Source organism: Nuphar pumila, chromosome 15 (genome assembly GCF_984573655.1).
Source record: "Nuphar pumila chromosome 15, dmNupPumi1.hap1.1, whole genome shotgun sequence".
NCBI lineage: Eukaryota > Viridiplantae > Streptophyta > Magnoliopsida > Nymphaeales > Nymphaeaceae > Nuphar > Nuphar pumila.
Window position 1 is genome coordinate 6,992,040 of NC_143263.1, and position 18,816 is coordinate 7,010,855.

The 18,816-nt window shown below is 35.4% G+C and overlaps 1 protein-coding gene and 1 non-coding gene across 2 annotated transcripts; one reads left to right on the top strand and one right to left on the bottom strand.

The window, feature by feature from the left end:
• Positions 1 to 6,712: 6,712 nt before the first annotated feature.
• Positions 6,713 to 6,784, top strand: TRNAM-CAU (transfer RNA methionine (anticodon CAU)). Its single transcript has one exon. It is a non-coding gene; the product is annotated as a tRNA-Met (tRNA).
• An 882-nt stretch (positions 6,785 to 7,666) lies between these two features.
• LOC149814317 (putative glucose-6-phosphate 1-epimerase) lies at positions 7,667 to 10,725 on the bottom strand. Its single transcript, XM_089988324.1, has 3 exons — positions 10,601 to 10,725; positions 9,531 to 9,630; positions 7,667 to 8,108 (listed from the first exon to the last, which is right to left on the bottom strand). Exons 1-3 carry the CDS (start codon positions 10,718 to 10,720, stop codon positions 7,933 to 7,935), a joined length of 396 nt encoding a protein of 131 aa, XP_089844450.1. The 5' UTR covers positions 10,721 to 10,725; the 3' UTR covers positions 7,667 to 7,932.
• Between the last annotated feature and the right edge of the window lie 8,091 nt (positions 10,726 to 18,816).

Consider the following 18,816-nt stretch of genomic DNA (forward strand, 5'->3'; position numbering starts at 1 on the left):
CTCATCCAATCTATCAAACCTTGAAAATTGCAGTGAAAAATCTTGCTTCAAATTTGAATAACTCGCTTTCATATTGCCATAGTTTATATAATTTGCATGAAGTGGACTCATACAAGACCTATGCAAAAAAAATTTACATTACCCTACTTGAAACGATCTTGAAAAAAAAACATAATTTTTATGGCAATACAATAAATTCTTCAAGAATGTGATAGTTTCGAAATATCACATTTTTAGAATAATAATGAATCGATAAAAACACCTTTTTATTTTTCTTAAAGATTTATTTGTATTGTTATTTTAAAAGTTAATATGTTAATACTTTTTTGTAAAATTTTCAAAAAAATCATGATATTTTCCTAGATGACATTTTCCTGAGAATGACATTTATGAGAGTGATGCTTTTTCGCTGTTATGAGAACTTTTTGCAGATTTACGAAATGGAAAAAAGCTGGTTTTGGTTTTGGTTTTAGTCAGTTTGGACTTTGACCAAAGAAAGCAACAAAAACTTAGACCCAATTTTGAATTTCTGAATTCCATAGAAGATGAGAAAAGGAAATCCTTGGGGTATGTTTGTTTACATTTCATGAGATTCAGACTCCAATGCAAAGTGTTTACATTATATGCAGCAGCACTGCATGATGCAGTCCCGCTGCCAGCCACCAATCTTGGCATTTCTTAAGATGGGCATGGTCTCTATGTAGAGAAATGTTGATATAGGTGGCTGTCAGCGGCCGACAACAGCTAAACAACATCCCTACTAATAATTATACAAGTATATCATTGGGTTTTTAAATACAAGGTGACATGCACAAGCTTCTTGCTATATATATATATATATATATATATATATATATATATATATATATATATATATATATATATATATATTGCCTACTAATAAAGGTAAAAAACTAATGAGTTATAAATCATAAGTGCAAGTTGCATTGATTCAATCTAACCTCATAGATGTCTTCAGTGTGATTTGTATGCTAAGAAAACTCTTGGATCATGTTTTTTTATGCAAAATGTGATCTTTTGATTTATGAAATTTTGACATATTGTTGGCAATTGTTTTTTAGACTACTTTAAAAACCTAATTACTTGTTATAATCACATGATTCAAAGCAAGTCTTTTATTAAACAACTGATGTAGATCACACCTGCAATATTTGATCTAAAAAATTAAAAAATTTGAAATGATTTATTATTAACTATATATATATATACAATCTTACTTGAATCAGTGAGGCTTTGAACGCCCCCGATCACATGCATAAACACAATCAACTCACCAATCATTGAATCAACAAAAAGGTCCTTTCATGATCCAGCCATCACACTAAGCGTCACACTCCATCACATCCTCATGCACATGGACAATTGAGTGTGATCCAACCATCAGTGAGCCCACATAAATGAAATTTAAGATTAAGATCAAACATGATATCATGTGATGGGACAGTTCCTCAAAAAAGTTTGGATTAGTGGGATTGGGGCTTAAGCCAACCCAGAGGTCTAGGTTCATTGCTTGAGGGCAAGAAGTAAGCTCACAAGTTTTACACTATCAGGACAACGATAGTAAGTACAATAGGCACAACCAGCCCAGCTAGGTATATGATCTTATGGGCAGTTTTTTAAGGTGATGTCAGTTTTGATGCCCTTAATTTGTTGCAAAAGAGGCTCATAGAAAATAAGGCCTCCTTCTTAACAAGGGTAAAACAAGTTTAGGAAGGTTCACACAATAAATGCAAAAAAAAATAAAATTCTATGGTAAGCACTTTCCTTCCAAAGTGGCCCTTTTAAACAAAAGAGATTTTCCGAGTATAGCAAATCCCCTTAAACGGTGGCTCCAATCTTGTGATTCAGTAGCATACTACAGCTTATACCTAATAACAGTAGAAACTCACAGGAAGAAGTTGTTTTGACCAAATATGTTCATCAATATCATAGTTAAAATAATAAGAATTGACATAAAATATAAGTTTATGAGGATTGAAAATTTAATACATTGTAGGTCGTTGATTTTTCTCAACCCCTTATAAAAATGAGGGTCAACGCATTTAAAAAATAAGAAATTTTGCAATTATTTACTAAGGTTTTCTTAATCACGAGTGTAGCCAAAGAAGCCAGCAAAATTGTTTAGAAAGAAGAACGCTCCTAAGGTGAGTTAAGTGATCGTACGTTGGTGGATCACGTAGCATACCATGAGCCTCTTCTAATTTTTAGTGTCTTTTAGTGCAAGAGGGTAATCTGGGTATTTTGGAAAATGCATCGTAGTATTTTGCTCTTGTCGCTTTCGTCTGCAAGTGGGACCCACACTAAATTCGTGCACCAATGTTTTGTCCTAACATTACCTATCTGTGTACATAAGGCATGTTCGAGGGGTTTAAGTTTCTTGATAGTGATCTCAACAGGTAGGATTTAACCCGACATCCGAACCGAACTGGATCTTAGGAAGATTTGGGTTCGGATCTTAATGAAATCAGATCTAAAACTTTAACCCGATTTAATTGTAAATATTGAGTTTTAAGCTAATCAGATCCGAATTTGGTTTTATCTAATTTCATCCAACTCAAATTCCTATTTGGTTCGACTCATTTATTCGGCCTGTTTAGAACCTTGATGTCTTGTCGTTGGTCTCATTTATTCTTATAGTCCATGAGCAAGAGAGCATGGACATTACTTATACTCTAAAATCTAAATACTAGTCTATTAATTTTTTTCAATAAGCACTAATTTGCTAGATGTTATTTAATAATAATAGGAGCCTGTGAAATGCCAATGGCATGATCTGATTTGTTGGACTTGGGTAAGTTCGCTAGGCATTTTTTAATTTTTTTTAAGTTTATGTATTTCTTGTCCTTCTCACTAGTTTAGTCTTATATTAATGGTTGCAAAAAAAATCTTTTTTTATATAAAAGTGTGATACTTGAATGGATAAGTCCCACAAAGACATTAGATTTTGGGCTTGTGCATCTCTTTATTCTTGAATGTAGATCATGGATTTCGACCTTTAACCAGTTTGACCAGCCATGACCCATTATTGTTGGGGGTTTAGACTTATTGAAGGCCCTTTATGATAGCATGGGGGTTGAGGCTCCTACACCTCTCCCATTTCTATCATCCCTCAACGCTCTCCTCTCTTTTCTCACTCTCCTCTTTGTGTTTTAGAGTTTCTATTTTGATCTAGATCTGATTGTGGTTCAGATTCATACCTAAAATTCAGATCTGGTTGCAATTGAGATCCATACTTGAGATTTAAATTCAATTGCTATTCAGATCCATACCTAAAATTCAGTTTTGGTTGCAGTTGAGATCCATACTTGGGATTTAAATTCAGTTGTTATTCAAATCCATACCTGCTTGTTTTCAGAATCTATACTCACTTGCATATAGGATCCATACCCATATCTAAACCCAATGATCCATACCCAAGTCAAGCATGAATATTTTTGTCTTAGTTAAGAGGTTGTTGAAGATAGTTTGTGTCGAGGTTATCGGTCTCAATCAATGTAGGGCGTGGACCAATTTTTTATGAGTAGTCAAAAGTTCAATTGTATCTTGAGAGCATAGTTTCACGAGTACTTATTGCATCGAGGACTTGATCCTAAGTGAGGTAAATATCACTGAAAAGATGATGCATGTATATGCATGCCTTCGAGCATACCTGGTTCAGGCTCACTTGCCTGACTCGTTGAGTTAAAGCATAATCTTTAACATAACATGCATGACTTACTAGCACAAATACTTTTAAATGTTCGTCTGTACTTTTTTTTTTTTTTGATAATCCAAGGGAACCCCCTCTCCCCTCTACTACATTATTGGTTGCATTTTGGTTGGCCTCTAGTTGGTAAAATCCTTTAGGTCTCCCCACCCATTGGAGAGTACACCCAACTTCGACCTAAGATTCATACCAGCTTATTGTTTGAATTTATACTAACTTGCATATAGGATCTATACCCATATCTAAACCCATGATCCATACCCAAGTTGAGCCTGGATCTTTCTATCTTAATCAAGAGGTTGTTTAAGGTGGTTCGTGTTCACGTTATCGGTCTTACCCAATGTAGGACTGCAAATGGGTATAACATAATTAGATATTTGATTTGAGTTCAACACGTTATTTTGGGGTTTAGATCCTGGAATCAAGATCTAAGTGTGGATTTAGATCAGATTGAGATTTGCTAAATTGTATTTCTTTCATATGTAAATCACAACTTAAGTGCCACATGTAAAATATTATAATTTTTCACTAGGAGGTTCCTTAGGGGTAGCAAACATTACCCCAATATAACATGTTAGACATGATTCAAGGTTAGGTTTTAGTTTTAGAGCTAAGTCAAGTGTATACCATGATAGATTATGGTGACTGAACAAACAGATCACAATTCTTGAAGAAAATAAAAATTTACAAATCATCTAAAATATCATGCTGGAATTAGCTTTAACACATGAATATAGTAGATAGAACATGCCAAACATAATCCAAATTAAGGGTTAGGCTTTACTTTCATACATCAGATCTATGTAAATGGAGAATACTATGCAAATGAAGAGAGAGAGAGTATTTTTATGATGACGAAGAAAAACCTTGACTTAATGGGCCCACCTCCCTGCGAGGTAAAACTCATAGTTGAGCACACGATTACCTAGCCTTACATGTCCCAACCATGATAAAAGCCACAGCAACCCTCATGCACCAGTAGGATTCGATCTTGAGCCTTCAGCTTGACATAGGACTCCGTTGACCACTGCGTTGGTAACCACCGTGGTGGTAGAGTGCATATAGATATACATTCTTTGTTTTATTTGTACCATAATGAAAACCCTAGACTATATAAAGTTTTATGATAATGCAGGGGTATGATGTAGAGGAGGTTCAAACTCCACGTGATCATGTGGGCTCGTTGTCCACCTTATGTTTTCGGTATGAAAGGATCGGTGCAAGACAACACAAGTCTTTTCCGTCACATTCAAGGACAGGACAAGACACAAGAATGCTAGAATGACAACTTTGATAGTCAGGCTTTTTGTTGAGGATGGGATCGTCTTGTCCCTTCCCTTCTCGTTTATCTACCAGTCCACATAAAACTTTGGAATTACGACCATAAAAAAAAAAAAAAAAACTTTCGAATTAAGAAGACCACGTGGACACATATAATCATCATCATCATCATCATCATCATCATCTTGATGATGGTGTTATTGTGTTGATGTTGACTAGCTGCAAGCCCACATATAAACTAATGTCAACCTCAATTAAGCTTTATTTTAGCACAATAATTGCGTTGGTTCAAGCACTAAGCAGCTCAAATGTGGGTCCCACGGTTGTGCATAAGTACACGTTGGTTTTATTCGGGTACCGCGTGGGGTGTCATGCGTTTGACGTTTGGAAAAGAAAATGCATCACTTTTGTACCCAAAATACAAGCTTTAGCTTTAGACACACAACCATTTAAAGAGACGACTCCATGGAGAACAATGCACGAGAACGTTACCAAAAATTCCATGTTAACACTATTATTATGAGTCAAAAAAATATGAGAACTACTGTCAACATGCATAGTTTTATAAGAACTTGCTCTTAAATCATCTGATTTTGATGCATAAACCAGAATTTTTTTAGGCTTTAAAATCAATGACTCATAATTTTCATAAATATTCAAGCATTCACAAATTATTTTTACCTAAAATACACAATCCAATGGTTGATTCCTAACAAATTCATCATGTCAAGCACATCCACATAGTTGGATTTGCAGAAAAAGTGTTGAAAATGCCCATGTTTTTAGTTCTCATATTCTAGCGACTTATTGTTATTACCTCTTCCGTTCATTTGGTAGAGGCAACTTGCAAATGTCACCAAGTAAACATGATGTCAAAATACTCTTGGTGGGTAGAGGAGACCTCAAGGGTTTTACCAACCATAGGTCAGCCAATGTGGATGTTTTTTTTTTTTCTTTTGGACTAACAACAAAAAAAGATATCAGTTTTTTTTAGAAAAAATATTTCCTTATAACTGCTCGTAGGGGTGTCAACTGGTTGGATCTTTGCCACAATTGGGTGGGGTCAGGACCCAAATCGGACTAGAAGGTGCTAGTACCGAGTCTGAACACGGGTCCAAAGAGATCTTTCATAGAAAAAAAATCATGATGAGTGCTGTAAAGATTATGTAAACCGGGCCCAGTTTATACCTGGCAAAATAGTATTTTATTATGATTTTTACATTGAAAAATTACAGATCTTAATCAAACTCAGTTTGGACTTAGGTTTGGTATCAAATTGTGTAAACCCTACCCGGATCCTATGATACTCGGATCACAGATCCGGCCCAAATAATTAATCATACCCTTTATTACCAACTCATAACCCAATGTGGGTCAGGACTAGGTCTTACGTGACTCTTTGAGACCCGGTCTAAATTGGACTAGCTTATATAGCTGATGCAATATGATTTTTACATGTACTCGGATCCAGATACCTGCCAGTTTGGTTGTAGTACATTGCATTGAATCCGGATTTGATTATTAACCAGACATGGCTTAATTGTTCCACCGAATCTGACTATAAACACACTCGGATTTGGTCGGATACCCCACCTGACTCCCTGACTCCGAAACGGTTGATATCCCTAGTTTTACCTGGGCTATAACGAAAGCAGGTTCAGTGATAGATTTCAAATTATTTTAATTCAACGTTAACTTCAAATCATCAGAGTGGCGCAGCGGAAGCGTGGTGGGCCCATAACCCACAGGTCCCAGGATCGAAACCTGGCTCTGATATTTGCTCATACAAGGGGGCTTTTGCTCTAATCACTCCTTTTTTGCTTTTTGTTGTTTTATTATTTTCATGGCATCCAATAAACGGATATGAAATTGGCTTCTAGTTTCTTTCAAAGAAAAACTAGGCCTTAACAATCGTTCACATCAGTGCCTGGCCCTCACTTTGTTTCCACAATTCCTATCCCATTGGCAAAGAGATGACCACGCCTGGGCCTAGCCGCCATCAGTTTGACTTGACTCAAGTCTGGTCAACACTGCCGAGGGTGAGTAGTTCGCGAGTCAAGTTCATAGTTACAAATATCAGTGTTTTCTTTTTTAAAAAATTCAAATAAAAAAGAATCCTGAGATATTGCTCAGCTGATAAAAACGTAAATAATACGGCGAGAAATTATTATTTTAGTTTTCAATTTTATTTTAACCATTTTTTTCTGTAAAAATTGGTTTTTTTTTGTCTTAATTTATCTTTTGCGAGAAAATTTTAAAAAATTAATTTATCATAAAAACCTGACCGAGGCTGTACACCAAAAGAAGAAAACGTTTAGTAACTATGGTCAAGTCATAGAAACAGAAATTTCATCGTTATGAAGAATAATGTTTTCAACATCCTGCTAAACAATGGCTGTGCGGGGTTTCTTTGTTCATCATCATTTCCTTTAGCAGAGAATCCTGCAGATCTGGAGAAATAGGACGAGAGAGAGAGAGAGAGAGTCAAAATGTGTTGAAAGTAAAGATGTGTTTGGTTTCAAGGAATTCCTCTGAATTGGAATCCAGATTCACTTGGTTCATTTTTGTGGCTGGAAGGTGGCCAAAGGGTTTAGTAGAATTGGATTGCAATTCCAGTATATTCCCAAGTTCAAACACAATCTGAAGAAACCTCAATGCACCAGTAATGAAGTATGTCTATTTTCTACATATGCAGATTTACAGTGACATCATTCAACAACACTTGAATCCAGAAAGGCAAAGCATAATCATTAGCTTGCCACAGAACAGAAAATTGATCAAATGGGTTAAAAACTTATATTTCCATATCATGTGCTTCAAACTAACAGGCTAAAACTTAGATAGGAAAACCCAGGGGCAGCAGACAGAATGTGTGGGAGCCCATGAGCCAATCCTCTTCTTAATTTTTCAGAGCATTAAACTGCTCAAAACCAGTAGCTTGAAGGCACAATTGACAACTCCAACCGTCCTGTCCATTCTTCTCCAGGCTTGAGCGATATTGGCTTCTCGATAGCAGCACCATCCACACAAAGTATTTGCTTGTACTCATTGTCACCCAAGTCCATAGATTTTGCCTTCTTATCCCATGGATTCCAGACAACTAAAATTGCATAGAAAAGAGCAGAACAAAGAAAATCAATCTCTGCAGTAACTTATGAAAGAAGGTAGTGAAGCACAAAGTTTGGGCACTTTAACTGAATCATTAAACAAATGAGTATAACAACTAAAGGATTAGAGGATAACTGATATAAGAAGAAGAATTGTTGTCCAAAAGTCATCTTGAGTCAGGCACAAAACTCAACAGCATAAGGAGCCTCTTTGCCTCAAGGTAAATGTAAAGAAGTGCATACATATACCTGTTTATCTACTTGGCAGTGTTTACACAAACCCAGGATGATATATGTGAGCGTAACCTCAATTTTTGAAATATAAGCCAAAAGTGATTGATAGAGGGTGAAATAATCAGGGTTGATAATTCATATTATCATTCGTATAACATACATGAAAAAGTGATAGTTTATTATATTTCTATATATGTTTTCATGTAGTTTTACTGAAAAACAAGGGATTGGAACCCCGTATCTGAGTTGATATGTTACAAATTACAGTACTTACCATTTGATGTTTATTTCTGTCTTCCCTCCAAACCTTTTTCCAATCAGCACTCTTAAGGTGAAGTTTCAAACTCCCAAGGCAAGCAGTTTATCAATTATCATAGGCAACACTAGTTGCAATTTTCCAGGCTGTTTTTTTATAGAAACAAGAGGAGCTGGAAACAAGGCAGAAGGGGTTATAAATGATCCAACGCTTTACTAAGCTGATAAAACTAGTTTTCTTCAATGGGTACGAATGTGAACACAGATTTTGGTATTTTTTTTAAAAATAAATGTTCAAACCAAGACGGGTCAGGTAACAGATGAATTGACCAAACATCAGCTTGGGTCAAATTAACACCATTTTTTGTAACTAGGGCAGTGCAAGATACACTCAAGCAAGTATTCTGCACACATAAGTTGCTATTCAGTCAATGCAGGCTCTTCAGCACGCTGGTCACCAACCCTTTGGCACAAATAATCAAAATTTTCTAATCATTTCATATGGAGCATATGAGATTACTTAAAAGTTCTCTTTGAATAGTAAGTTTCCAGAAAAAAATCACATCTGAATGTCAGCATTTGCTTTGAAAAAATTTTGATGTTGGTTATGCAGGTGTTTGACAATAGAGATTTATTCTACATGTAAGCAACACAAGAAGGCAGTATTCACCATGTGTGAAAATATGCACAATTCTTAGTAAAACAAAAGCGCCACCAAGAGATGAGAAAATAAATACAGAAATATAATCACGGTTCCAGTAATTTGAAAAACCAAGCAGTGTGAGAGAAAGAACACCAATCATCCTACAGTGGCCACATTGAGAAAGTATGAAAAATTATCACTTTTTCTACTGGGAAGTTGCATCTACATTCTTGGTTAGAAATGGCCATCAATCATGAAACATATATTCTCAAGGATGATTTACCTGCATCTGGCAGTCCTTCCTTTCTTATAACAAATGTTCTCTTCTTTTCATGGTCAAGGACAGCGATCACATTCGGTGTGCTGAGGTCAACTCTGTTCATCTAAGTATAACAAATAGCATGTATCACTGAAGGTGCCATGGGGTATAAAATGTTTATGAATGAAATATCAAAGGATCTGTCCTCAAAAGAAACAGATGCTTTTAGTTGAGGTATACTGTATAAACAGATAAATGCAAAGAGTTGGACATCTTCTCTGAAGGACTGAAGGATCTATTGCTAGAAACATAGCTTCTCCTAGAAGCTGGAAGTTGGAACTAAGCTTATACCCCAGAACCAAAACAGAAATTTGATGAACTATTGCCATTGACAATCCATTGAAATTCAGAGAACTGTTTAGATGGATAAATTCAGTTTTCAAATTTTGGTTGGGAAAGGTTGTGGTGACTCATGATATGATGAGGAAACCGTACAAAATTGATAGAGCTAGACACTGTTTTCCACAGACTATTTACATGTTTGTAAAGCCTTTAGTTCAAAGAAACACCACAATGATACCAAAAAGGAAAAAGGCAAAAAGAAACAACTTCATCAATCAACTCTCAATACCAAGATATCCCAACCAACAACAACTCCCCAAAACTTAAAATGGAAAACATTGCACAAGTAAAACATATGTATCACGAATCCACCAAAGATTTTATTTCCGCCCAATTAATCCCCCCTCCAAAAAGAACACACAGAAGAGAAAAAAAGAGAAAAATTACACCCGAAAAAATCAAAGTTCCCCACATGCGTCTCTTTCAAAGCCCAGTTCAGAGCATGCTAGCTAGACCCACTACCTCAGAAAGCCCAACTCCTGAAAACATTCACAAAAAGCAATGCACAGACCACCATAAAGAAAAGATATCCAACTACCACCTTTTGTGCATGAGGATACTAAGTACATGCAATATAAAAAAAAGTCTCTCTCTCTCTCTCTCTCTCTCTCTCTCTCTCTCTCTCTCTCTCTCTCTCTCTCAAGTTTGTCAGGGTTTGTCTCTGCACCTTCTGCAGCTAAAGGTAGCAATACCGGACTCAGACCGTTCCAATAAGATGTGGATTGACTGTGGCTTTGGCTGGTCCTAATGGTGTTTGGCGGTACTGTCTTTCGAGGATTGATTGTTGCATCCCCTGTCCACCTTATCTCCATGTCTTCCTCGCCATGCTTCTTCTGGGGTATTGGTTCCAAGCACCCTTTGTTTTATTTTTAAGGCCGGTTAGAATACATAAACAGAGCAACATGTAGTTTTCAAGGAACACATAAAAAAATTTATATTTTTTATCTAAAACACCAAAAACATATCTTTGGAAGTTTTGTCCTAGCTGGAGCAATTTTTGCTTCAACTTTTGGAAGTTGTTGTGGATGGGATCTCATCTGATGGGGAAGAAGTGGAGTTTTCTTTCTAAGGTGATCCGATTGGAATAGATGTTCAGATCGGGTGAGTTGATCAACTCTTTTTGCCTAGTTCAAGGAAATAGTGAAAGATGGTAGTATTACAGAAACTTTCTGCTGGACACTACTCTCATGAGTTGGTTTATAAATTTCTTTTGTTGACTGATCCAAACACATAACATTGACTTCCTTCTGACTTTTTTGTTTCTCTTGTGCGGTGTGTCCCACCTTGATGATTGGCATGGTGGTCTATCTTGAAACTGACTGATATTTTCTCATGTCTTCTTTCGATAAAGGATATTAAACTTTTCTTCAAATCTGGTACATGTCTCACATTTTCAAGTGTTCTAATTATTTCATCAAATATTCTTATACGTCACATATCTCGTTCTCTAAAAATTCGCATGATATTTTAAGAATGTTGGTTTTTCGTAAAAATCTTAAACAAATGTTGGCATATATATAATACAAAACCAACAAAACTGTTTTTATTGTGATAATATCATCATAAAAGTAATTTCAAAGTTGTGATAATATCATGTTTTTTCTCGGTGTTATATCAACATTTTTCTTTTAAATATGCCGATATTTGTTACTATGGATAGAAGCAGGGATGAGCATTGTACCAGCCTAGGCAAGCTTGCCGGTCGAGCTTGATCTAAATTAGTTTGAGCATATTTACAATTCAACCCAGGAAAAACTTTCAACTATTGGGCTTGGGCCTAAGTTTGAAACGATTCAACTAAGTTTTAAAACCTTCATGCAATTCAAAAAGGTCATCCCCAATGTTGTCTCATATTCTATGATAATGTGAAGAATAAATAATAGATTGAATTAAAATAAAAAAAAATAGAAAGGAGAAAGAAAGAAACACTGCATGCATGTGGTTTAATCAAAAGGCTATATCAAAAGGAAAAAACCCATTGAATCTTTCTTTTTCACTATTAAATCTTTCAAGTAATATATTTATATAGGTTTATGATCCAAATTTGAAAATTTTGTTTATAACGAAACTAATTTCAAACAATCAAAATAAGATAATGATGGATGACATCTTATCCAATCTATCAAACCTTGAAAATTTCAACTGAAAATCTTGCTTCAAATTTAAATAACTCGCTTTCATATTGCCATAGTTTATATAATTTGCATAAAGTGGGCTCATACAAGACCTATGCAAAAAAAAAATTACATTACCCCACCCGAAACGATCTTGAAAAAAAAACATAATTTTCATGGCAATACAATAAATTCTTCAAAAATGCAATAGTTTCGAAAAAAAACATTTTTAAAATAATATTGAATCGAAAAAAACACCTTTTTATTTTTCTTAAAGGTTTATTTGTATTGTTATTTTAAAAGTTAATATGTTAATACTTTTTGTAAAATTTTCAAAAAAATCGTGATATTTTCCTAGATGACATTTTCCTGAGAATGACATTTATGAGAGTGTTGCTTTTTCGTTGTTATGGGAGCTTTTTGCAGATTTACGAAATGGAAAAAAACTGGTTTTGGTTTTAGTCAGTTTGGACTTTGACCAAAGAAAGCAACAAAAACTTAGACCCGAGTTTGAATTTCTGAATTTCATAGAAGATGAGAAAAGGAAATCCTTGGGGTATGTTTGTTTACATTTCATAAGATTCAGACTCCAATGCAAAGTGTTAACATTATATGTAGTAGCGCTGCATGATGCAGCCCCGCTGCTAGCCACCAATCTTGGCATTTCTTAAGATGGGCATGGTCTCAATGTAGAGAAATGTTGATATAGGTGGCTGCCAGCGGCAGCAGCTAAACAACATCCCTACTAAGAATTATACAAGTATATCATTGGGTTTTTAAATACAAGGTGACATGCACAAGCTTCTTGTTATAAATATGTGTGTATATATATATATATATATATATATATATATATATATATATATATATATATATATATATATATATATATATATATATATATATATCGCCTACTAATAAAGGTAGGAAACTAATGAGTTATAAATCATAAGTGCAAGTTGCATTGATTCAATCTAACCTCATAGATGTCTTCAGTGTGATTTGTTTGCTAAGAAAACTCTTGGATCATGTTTTTTTATGCAAAATGTGATCTTTTGATTTATGAAATTTTGACATATTGTTTTTTAGACTACTTTAAAAACCTAATTACTTGTTGTAATCACATGATTCAAAGCAAGTCTTTTAGTAAACAACTGATGTAAGTCACACCTACAATATTTGATCTAAAAAATTAAAAAAAAATTGAAATGATTTATTATTAGCTCTATATATATACAATCTTACTTGAATCAGTGAGGCTTTGAATGCCCGCGATCACATGCATAATCACAATTAACTCATCAAACTTTGAATCAACAAAAAGGTCCCTTCATGATCCAGCCATCACACTAAGCGTCACACTCCATCACATCCTCATGCACATGGACAATTGAGTGTGATCCAACCACCAGTGAGCCCACATAAATGAAATTTAAGATTAAGATCAAACATGATATCATGTGATGAGACATTTCCTCAAAAGGGTTTGGATTAGTGGGATTGGGGCTTAAGCCAACCCAGAGGTCTAGGTTCATTGCTTGAGGGCAAGAAGTAAGCTCACAAGTTTTACACTATCAGGACAACGATAGTAAGTACAATAGGCACAACCAGCCCAGCTAGGTATCCCATTTTATGGGCGGTTTTTTAAGGTGATGTCAGTTTTGATGTCCTTTGTTGCAAAAGAGGCTTATAGAAAATAAGGCCTCCTTCCTAACAAGGGTAAAACAAGTTTAGGAAGGTTCACACAATAAATGCAAAAAAAAAAGTCTTTTCTATGGTAAGCACTTTCCTTCCAAAGTGGCCCTTTTAAACAAAAGAGATTTTCTGAGTATAGCAAATCCCTTTAAAGGATGGCTCCAATCTTGTGATCCAGTAGCATACTACAGCCTATACCTAATAACAGTAGAAACTCGTACGAAGAAGTTGTTTTGACCAAATATGTTCATCAATATCATAGTTAAAATATTAAGAATTGACTTAAAATATATGTTTATGAGGATTGAAAATTTAATACATTGTAGGTCGTTGATTTTTCTCAACCCCTTATAAAAATGAGGGTCAACGCATTTAAAAAATAAGAAACTTTGCAATTATTTACTAAGGGTTTCTTAATCATGAGTGTGGCCAAAGAAGCCATCAAAATTGTTTAGAAAGATGAACGCTCCTAAGGTGAGTTAAGTGATCGTACGTTGCTGGATCACGTAGCATACCATGAGCCTCTTCTAATTTTTAGTGTCTTTTAGTGCTAGAGGGTAATCTGGGTATTTTGGGAAACACATCGTAGTATTTTACTCTTGTCTCTTTCGTCTGCAAGTGGGACACACTAAATTCATGCACCAATGTTTTGTCCTAACATTACCTGTCTGCGTACAGAAGGCATGTTCCAGAGGTTTAAGTTCCTTAATAGCGATCTCAACGGGTCAGATGTAACCCGACATCCGAACGAAACTGGATCTTAATGAAATCAGATCTATAACCTTAACCCGATTTAAGTGTAAATATTGTGTTTTAAACTAATCAGATCCGAATTTGGTTTTATCTAATTTCATCCAACTCAAAATCCTATTAGGTTCGACTCAATTATCTGGCCCGTTTAGAACCTTGATGTCTTTTCGTTGGTCTCATTTATTCTTATAGTCCATGAGCGAGAGAGCATAGACATAACTTATACTGTAAAATCTAAATACTAGTCTATTAATTTTTTTCAATAAGCACTAATTTGCTAGATGTTATTTAATAATAATAGGAGCCTGTGAAATGCCAATGGCATGATCTGATTTGTTGGACTTGGGTAAGTTCTCTAGGCATTTTTTTTTATTTTTTTAAGTTTATGTAATTCTTGTCCTTCTCACAAGTTTAGTCTTATATTAATGGTTGCAAAGAATGTCTTTTTTTATATAAAAGTATGATACTTTAATGGATAAGGCACACAAAGGCAGTAGATTTTGGGCTTGTGCATCTCTTTATTCTTGAATGTAGATCTTGAATTTTGACCTTTAACCACTTTGACCAGCCATGACCCATTATTTTTGGGGGTTTAGACTTATTCAAGGCCCTTTATGATAGCATGGGGGTTGAGGCTCCTACACCGCTCCTATTTCTATCATCCCTCAACGCTCTCCTCTCTTTTCTCTCTCTTCGCTTTGTGTTTTAGAGTTTCTATTTAGATCCAGATCTTATTGTGGTTGAGATTCATACCTAAATTTTAGATCTGGTTGCAGTTCATCCATACTTGAGATTTAAATTCAGTTGTTATTCAGATCCATACCTAAAATTCAGTTCTCGTTGCAATTGAGATCCATACTTGGGATTTAAATTCAGTTGCTATTCAGATCCATACCTAAAATTCAGTTCTCGTTGCAGTTGAGATCCATACTTGGGATTTAAATTCAGTTGCTATTCAGATCCATACCTAAGATCTATACCTGCTTGTTTTCAGAATCTATACTCACTTGCATATAGGATCCATACCCATATCTAAACCCATGATCCATACCCAAGTCAAGCATGAATATTTCTGTCTTAGTTAAGAGGTTGTTCAAGATAGTTTGTGTCGAGGTTATCAGTCTCAATCAATGTAGGGTGTGGACCAATTTTTTATGAGTAATCAAAAGTCCAATTGTATCTTGAGAGCATAGTTTCACGAGTACTTATTGCATCGATGACTTGATCCTAAGTGAGGTAAATATCACTTAAAAGATGATGCATGTATATGCATACCTCCGAGCATACCTGATTCAAGCTCACTTGCCTGACTCATTGAGTTAAAGCATAATCTTCAACATAACATCCATGACTTGCTAGCACAAATACTTTTAAATGTTCGTCTATACCTTCTTCTTCTTTTTATAATCCAAGGGAACCCCCTCTCCCCTCTACTACATTATTGGCCACATTTTGGTTGGCCTCTAGTTGGTAAACACCCAACTTTGACCTAAGATTCATACCCGCTTATTGTTTGAATCTATACTAACTTGCATATAGGATATATACCCATATCTAAACCCATGATCCATACCCAAGTTGGGCCTAGATCTTTCTATCTTAATCAAGAGGTTGTTTAAGGTGATTCATGTTCAGGTTATAGATCTTACCCAATGCAGGACTGCAAATGGGTATAACATAATTAGATATTTGATTTAAGTTCAACATATTATTTTGGGGTTTAGATCCTTGCATCAAGATCTAAGTGTGGATTTAGATCATATGTAAATCACAACTTAAGTGCTACATGTAAAATATTATAATTTTTCACTGGGAGGTTCCTTAGGGGTAGCAAACATTACCCCAATATAACATGTTAAACATGATTCAAGGTTCGGTTTTAGTTTTAGAGCTAAGTCAAGTGTATACCATGATAGATTATGGTGACTGAACAAACATATCACAATTCTTGAAGAAAATGAAAATTTACAAATCATCTAAAATATCATGCTGGAGAACATGCCAAACATAATCCAAATTAAGGGTTAGGCTTTACTTTCATATATCAGATCTATGTAAATCGCGAATACTATGCAAATGAAGAGAGAGAGAGAGAGAGAGTATTTATATGATGACGAAGAAAAACCTTGACTTAATGTGCCCACCTCCCTGCGAGGTAAAACTCATAGTTGAGCACACGATTACCTAGCCTTACATGTCCCAACCATGATAAAAGCAACAGCAACCCTCATGCACCAGTAGGATTCGATCTTGAGCCTTCAGCTTGACATAGGACTCCGTTGACCACTGCGTTGGTAACCACCGTGGTGGTAGAGTGCATATAGATATACATTCTTTGTTTTATTTGTACCATAATGAAAACCCTAGACTATATAAAGTTTTATGATAATGCAGGGGTATGATGTAGAGGAGGTTCAAACTCCACGTGATCATGTGGGCTCGTTGTCCACCTTATGTTTTCGGTATGAAAGGATCGGTGCAAGACAACACAAGTCTTTTCCGTCACATTCAAGGACAGGACAAGACACAAGAATGCTAGAATGACAACTTTGATAGTCAGGCTTTTTGTTGAGGATGGGATCGTCTTGTCCCTTCCCTTCTCGTTTATCTACCAGTCCACATAAAACTTTGGAATTACGACCATAAAAAAAAAAAAAAATCGAATTAAGAAGACCACGTGGACACATATAATCATCATCATCATCTTGATGATGGTGTTATTGTGTTGATGTTGACTAGCTGCAAGCCCACATATAAACTAATGTCAACCTCAATTAAGCTTTATTTTAGCACAATAATTGCGTTGGTTCAAGCACTAAGCAGTTCAAATGTGGGTCCCACGGTTGTGCATAAGTACACGTTGGTTTTATTCGGGTACCGCGTGGGGTGTCATGCGTTTGACGTTTGGAAAAGAAAATGCATCACTTTTGTACCCAAAATACAAGCTTTAGCTTTAGATACACAACCATCATCATCATCATTGTGGTAATTAAAGAGACGACTCCATGGACAACAATGCACGAGAACGTAATACAAAATTCCTTGTTCACACTATTATTATTATTATTATGAGTCACAAAAATATGAGAACTACCGTGAACATTATTTTTTATGAATATTTTGTTTTTGTCTCTATTACCGTAAGGATGTGTGATCTACATGCATAGTTTTATAATTAATTGCTCTTAAATCATCAGATTTTGATGCATAAACTAGATTTTTTTGAGGCTTTAAAATCAATGACTCAATCTTTATAAATATTCAAGCATTCAAAAATCAATTTTTTTTAAGGAAAATACATAATCCAATGTTTGATTCCTAACAAATTCATCATGTCAAGCACATCCACATAGTTGGATTTGGGTGAAAATGCCCATGTTCTTAGTTCTCATATTCTAGCAACTTATTGTTATTATTATTTTACCTCTTCCGTTCATTTGGTACAGGCAACTTGCAAATTTCACCAGGGAGGTCACACATTTGAAACTCACGAGGGCCGTCCCTAAGGTCAAAGTACTCTTGGTGGGTAGATGAGACCTCAAGGGTTTTACCAACCATAGGTCAGCCAATGTGGATGGGTTTTTTTTTTTCTTTTGGACTATCAACAAAAAAAGATATCAGTTTTTTTTTAGAAAAAAATATTTCCTTATAACTGTTGGTAACGGTGTCAACTGGTTGGATCTTTGCCACAATTGGGTGGGGTTAGGACCCAAATCGGACTAGAAGGTGCTAGTACCGAGTCTGAACACGGGTCCAAAAAGATCTTTCATAGAAAAAAAATCATGATGGGTGCTAAAAAGATTAAGTAAACCGGGCCCAGTTTATACCTGGCAAAATAGTATTTTATTATGATTTTTACATTGAAAAATTACAGATCTTAATCAAACACAGTTTGGGCTTAGGTTTGGTATCAAATTGTGTAAACCCTACCCGGATCCTATGATACTCGAATCACAGATCCGGCCCAAATAATTAATCATACCCTTTATTACTAAATCATAACCCTACCGAACCCTATGTGGGTCAGGACTAGGTCTTACCTGACTCTTTGAGACCCGGTCTAAATTGGACTAGCTTATATAGCTCTGATGCAATATGATTTTTACATGTACTCGGATCCGGATACCTGCCAGTTTGGATGTAGTACATTGCATTGAATCCGGATTTGATTATTAACCAGACATGGCTTAATTGTTCCACCGAATCTGACTATAAAACAGACTCGGATTTGGTTGGATACCCCACCTGACTCCGAAACGGTTGATATCCCTAGTTTTACCTGGGCTATAACGAAAGCAGGTCCAGTGATAGATTTCAAATAACTATAATTAAACCACAATTTTCAAATC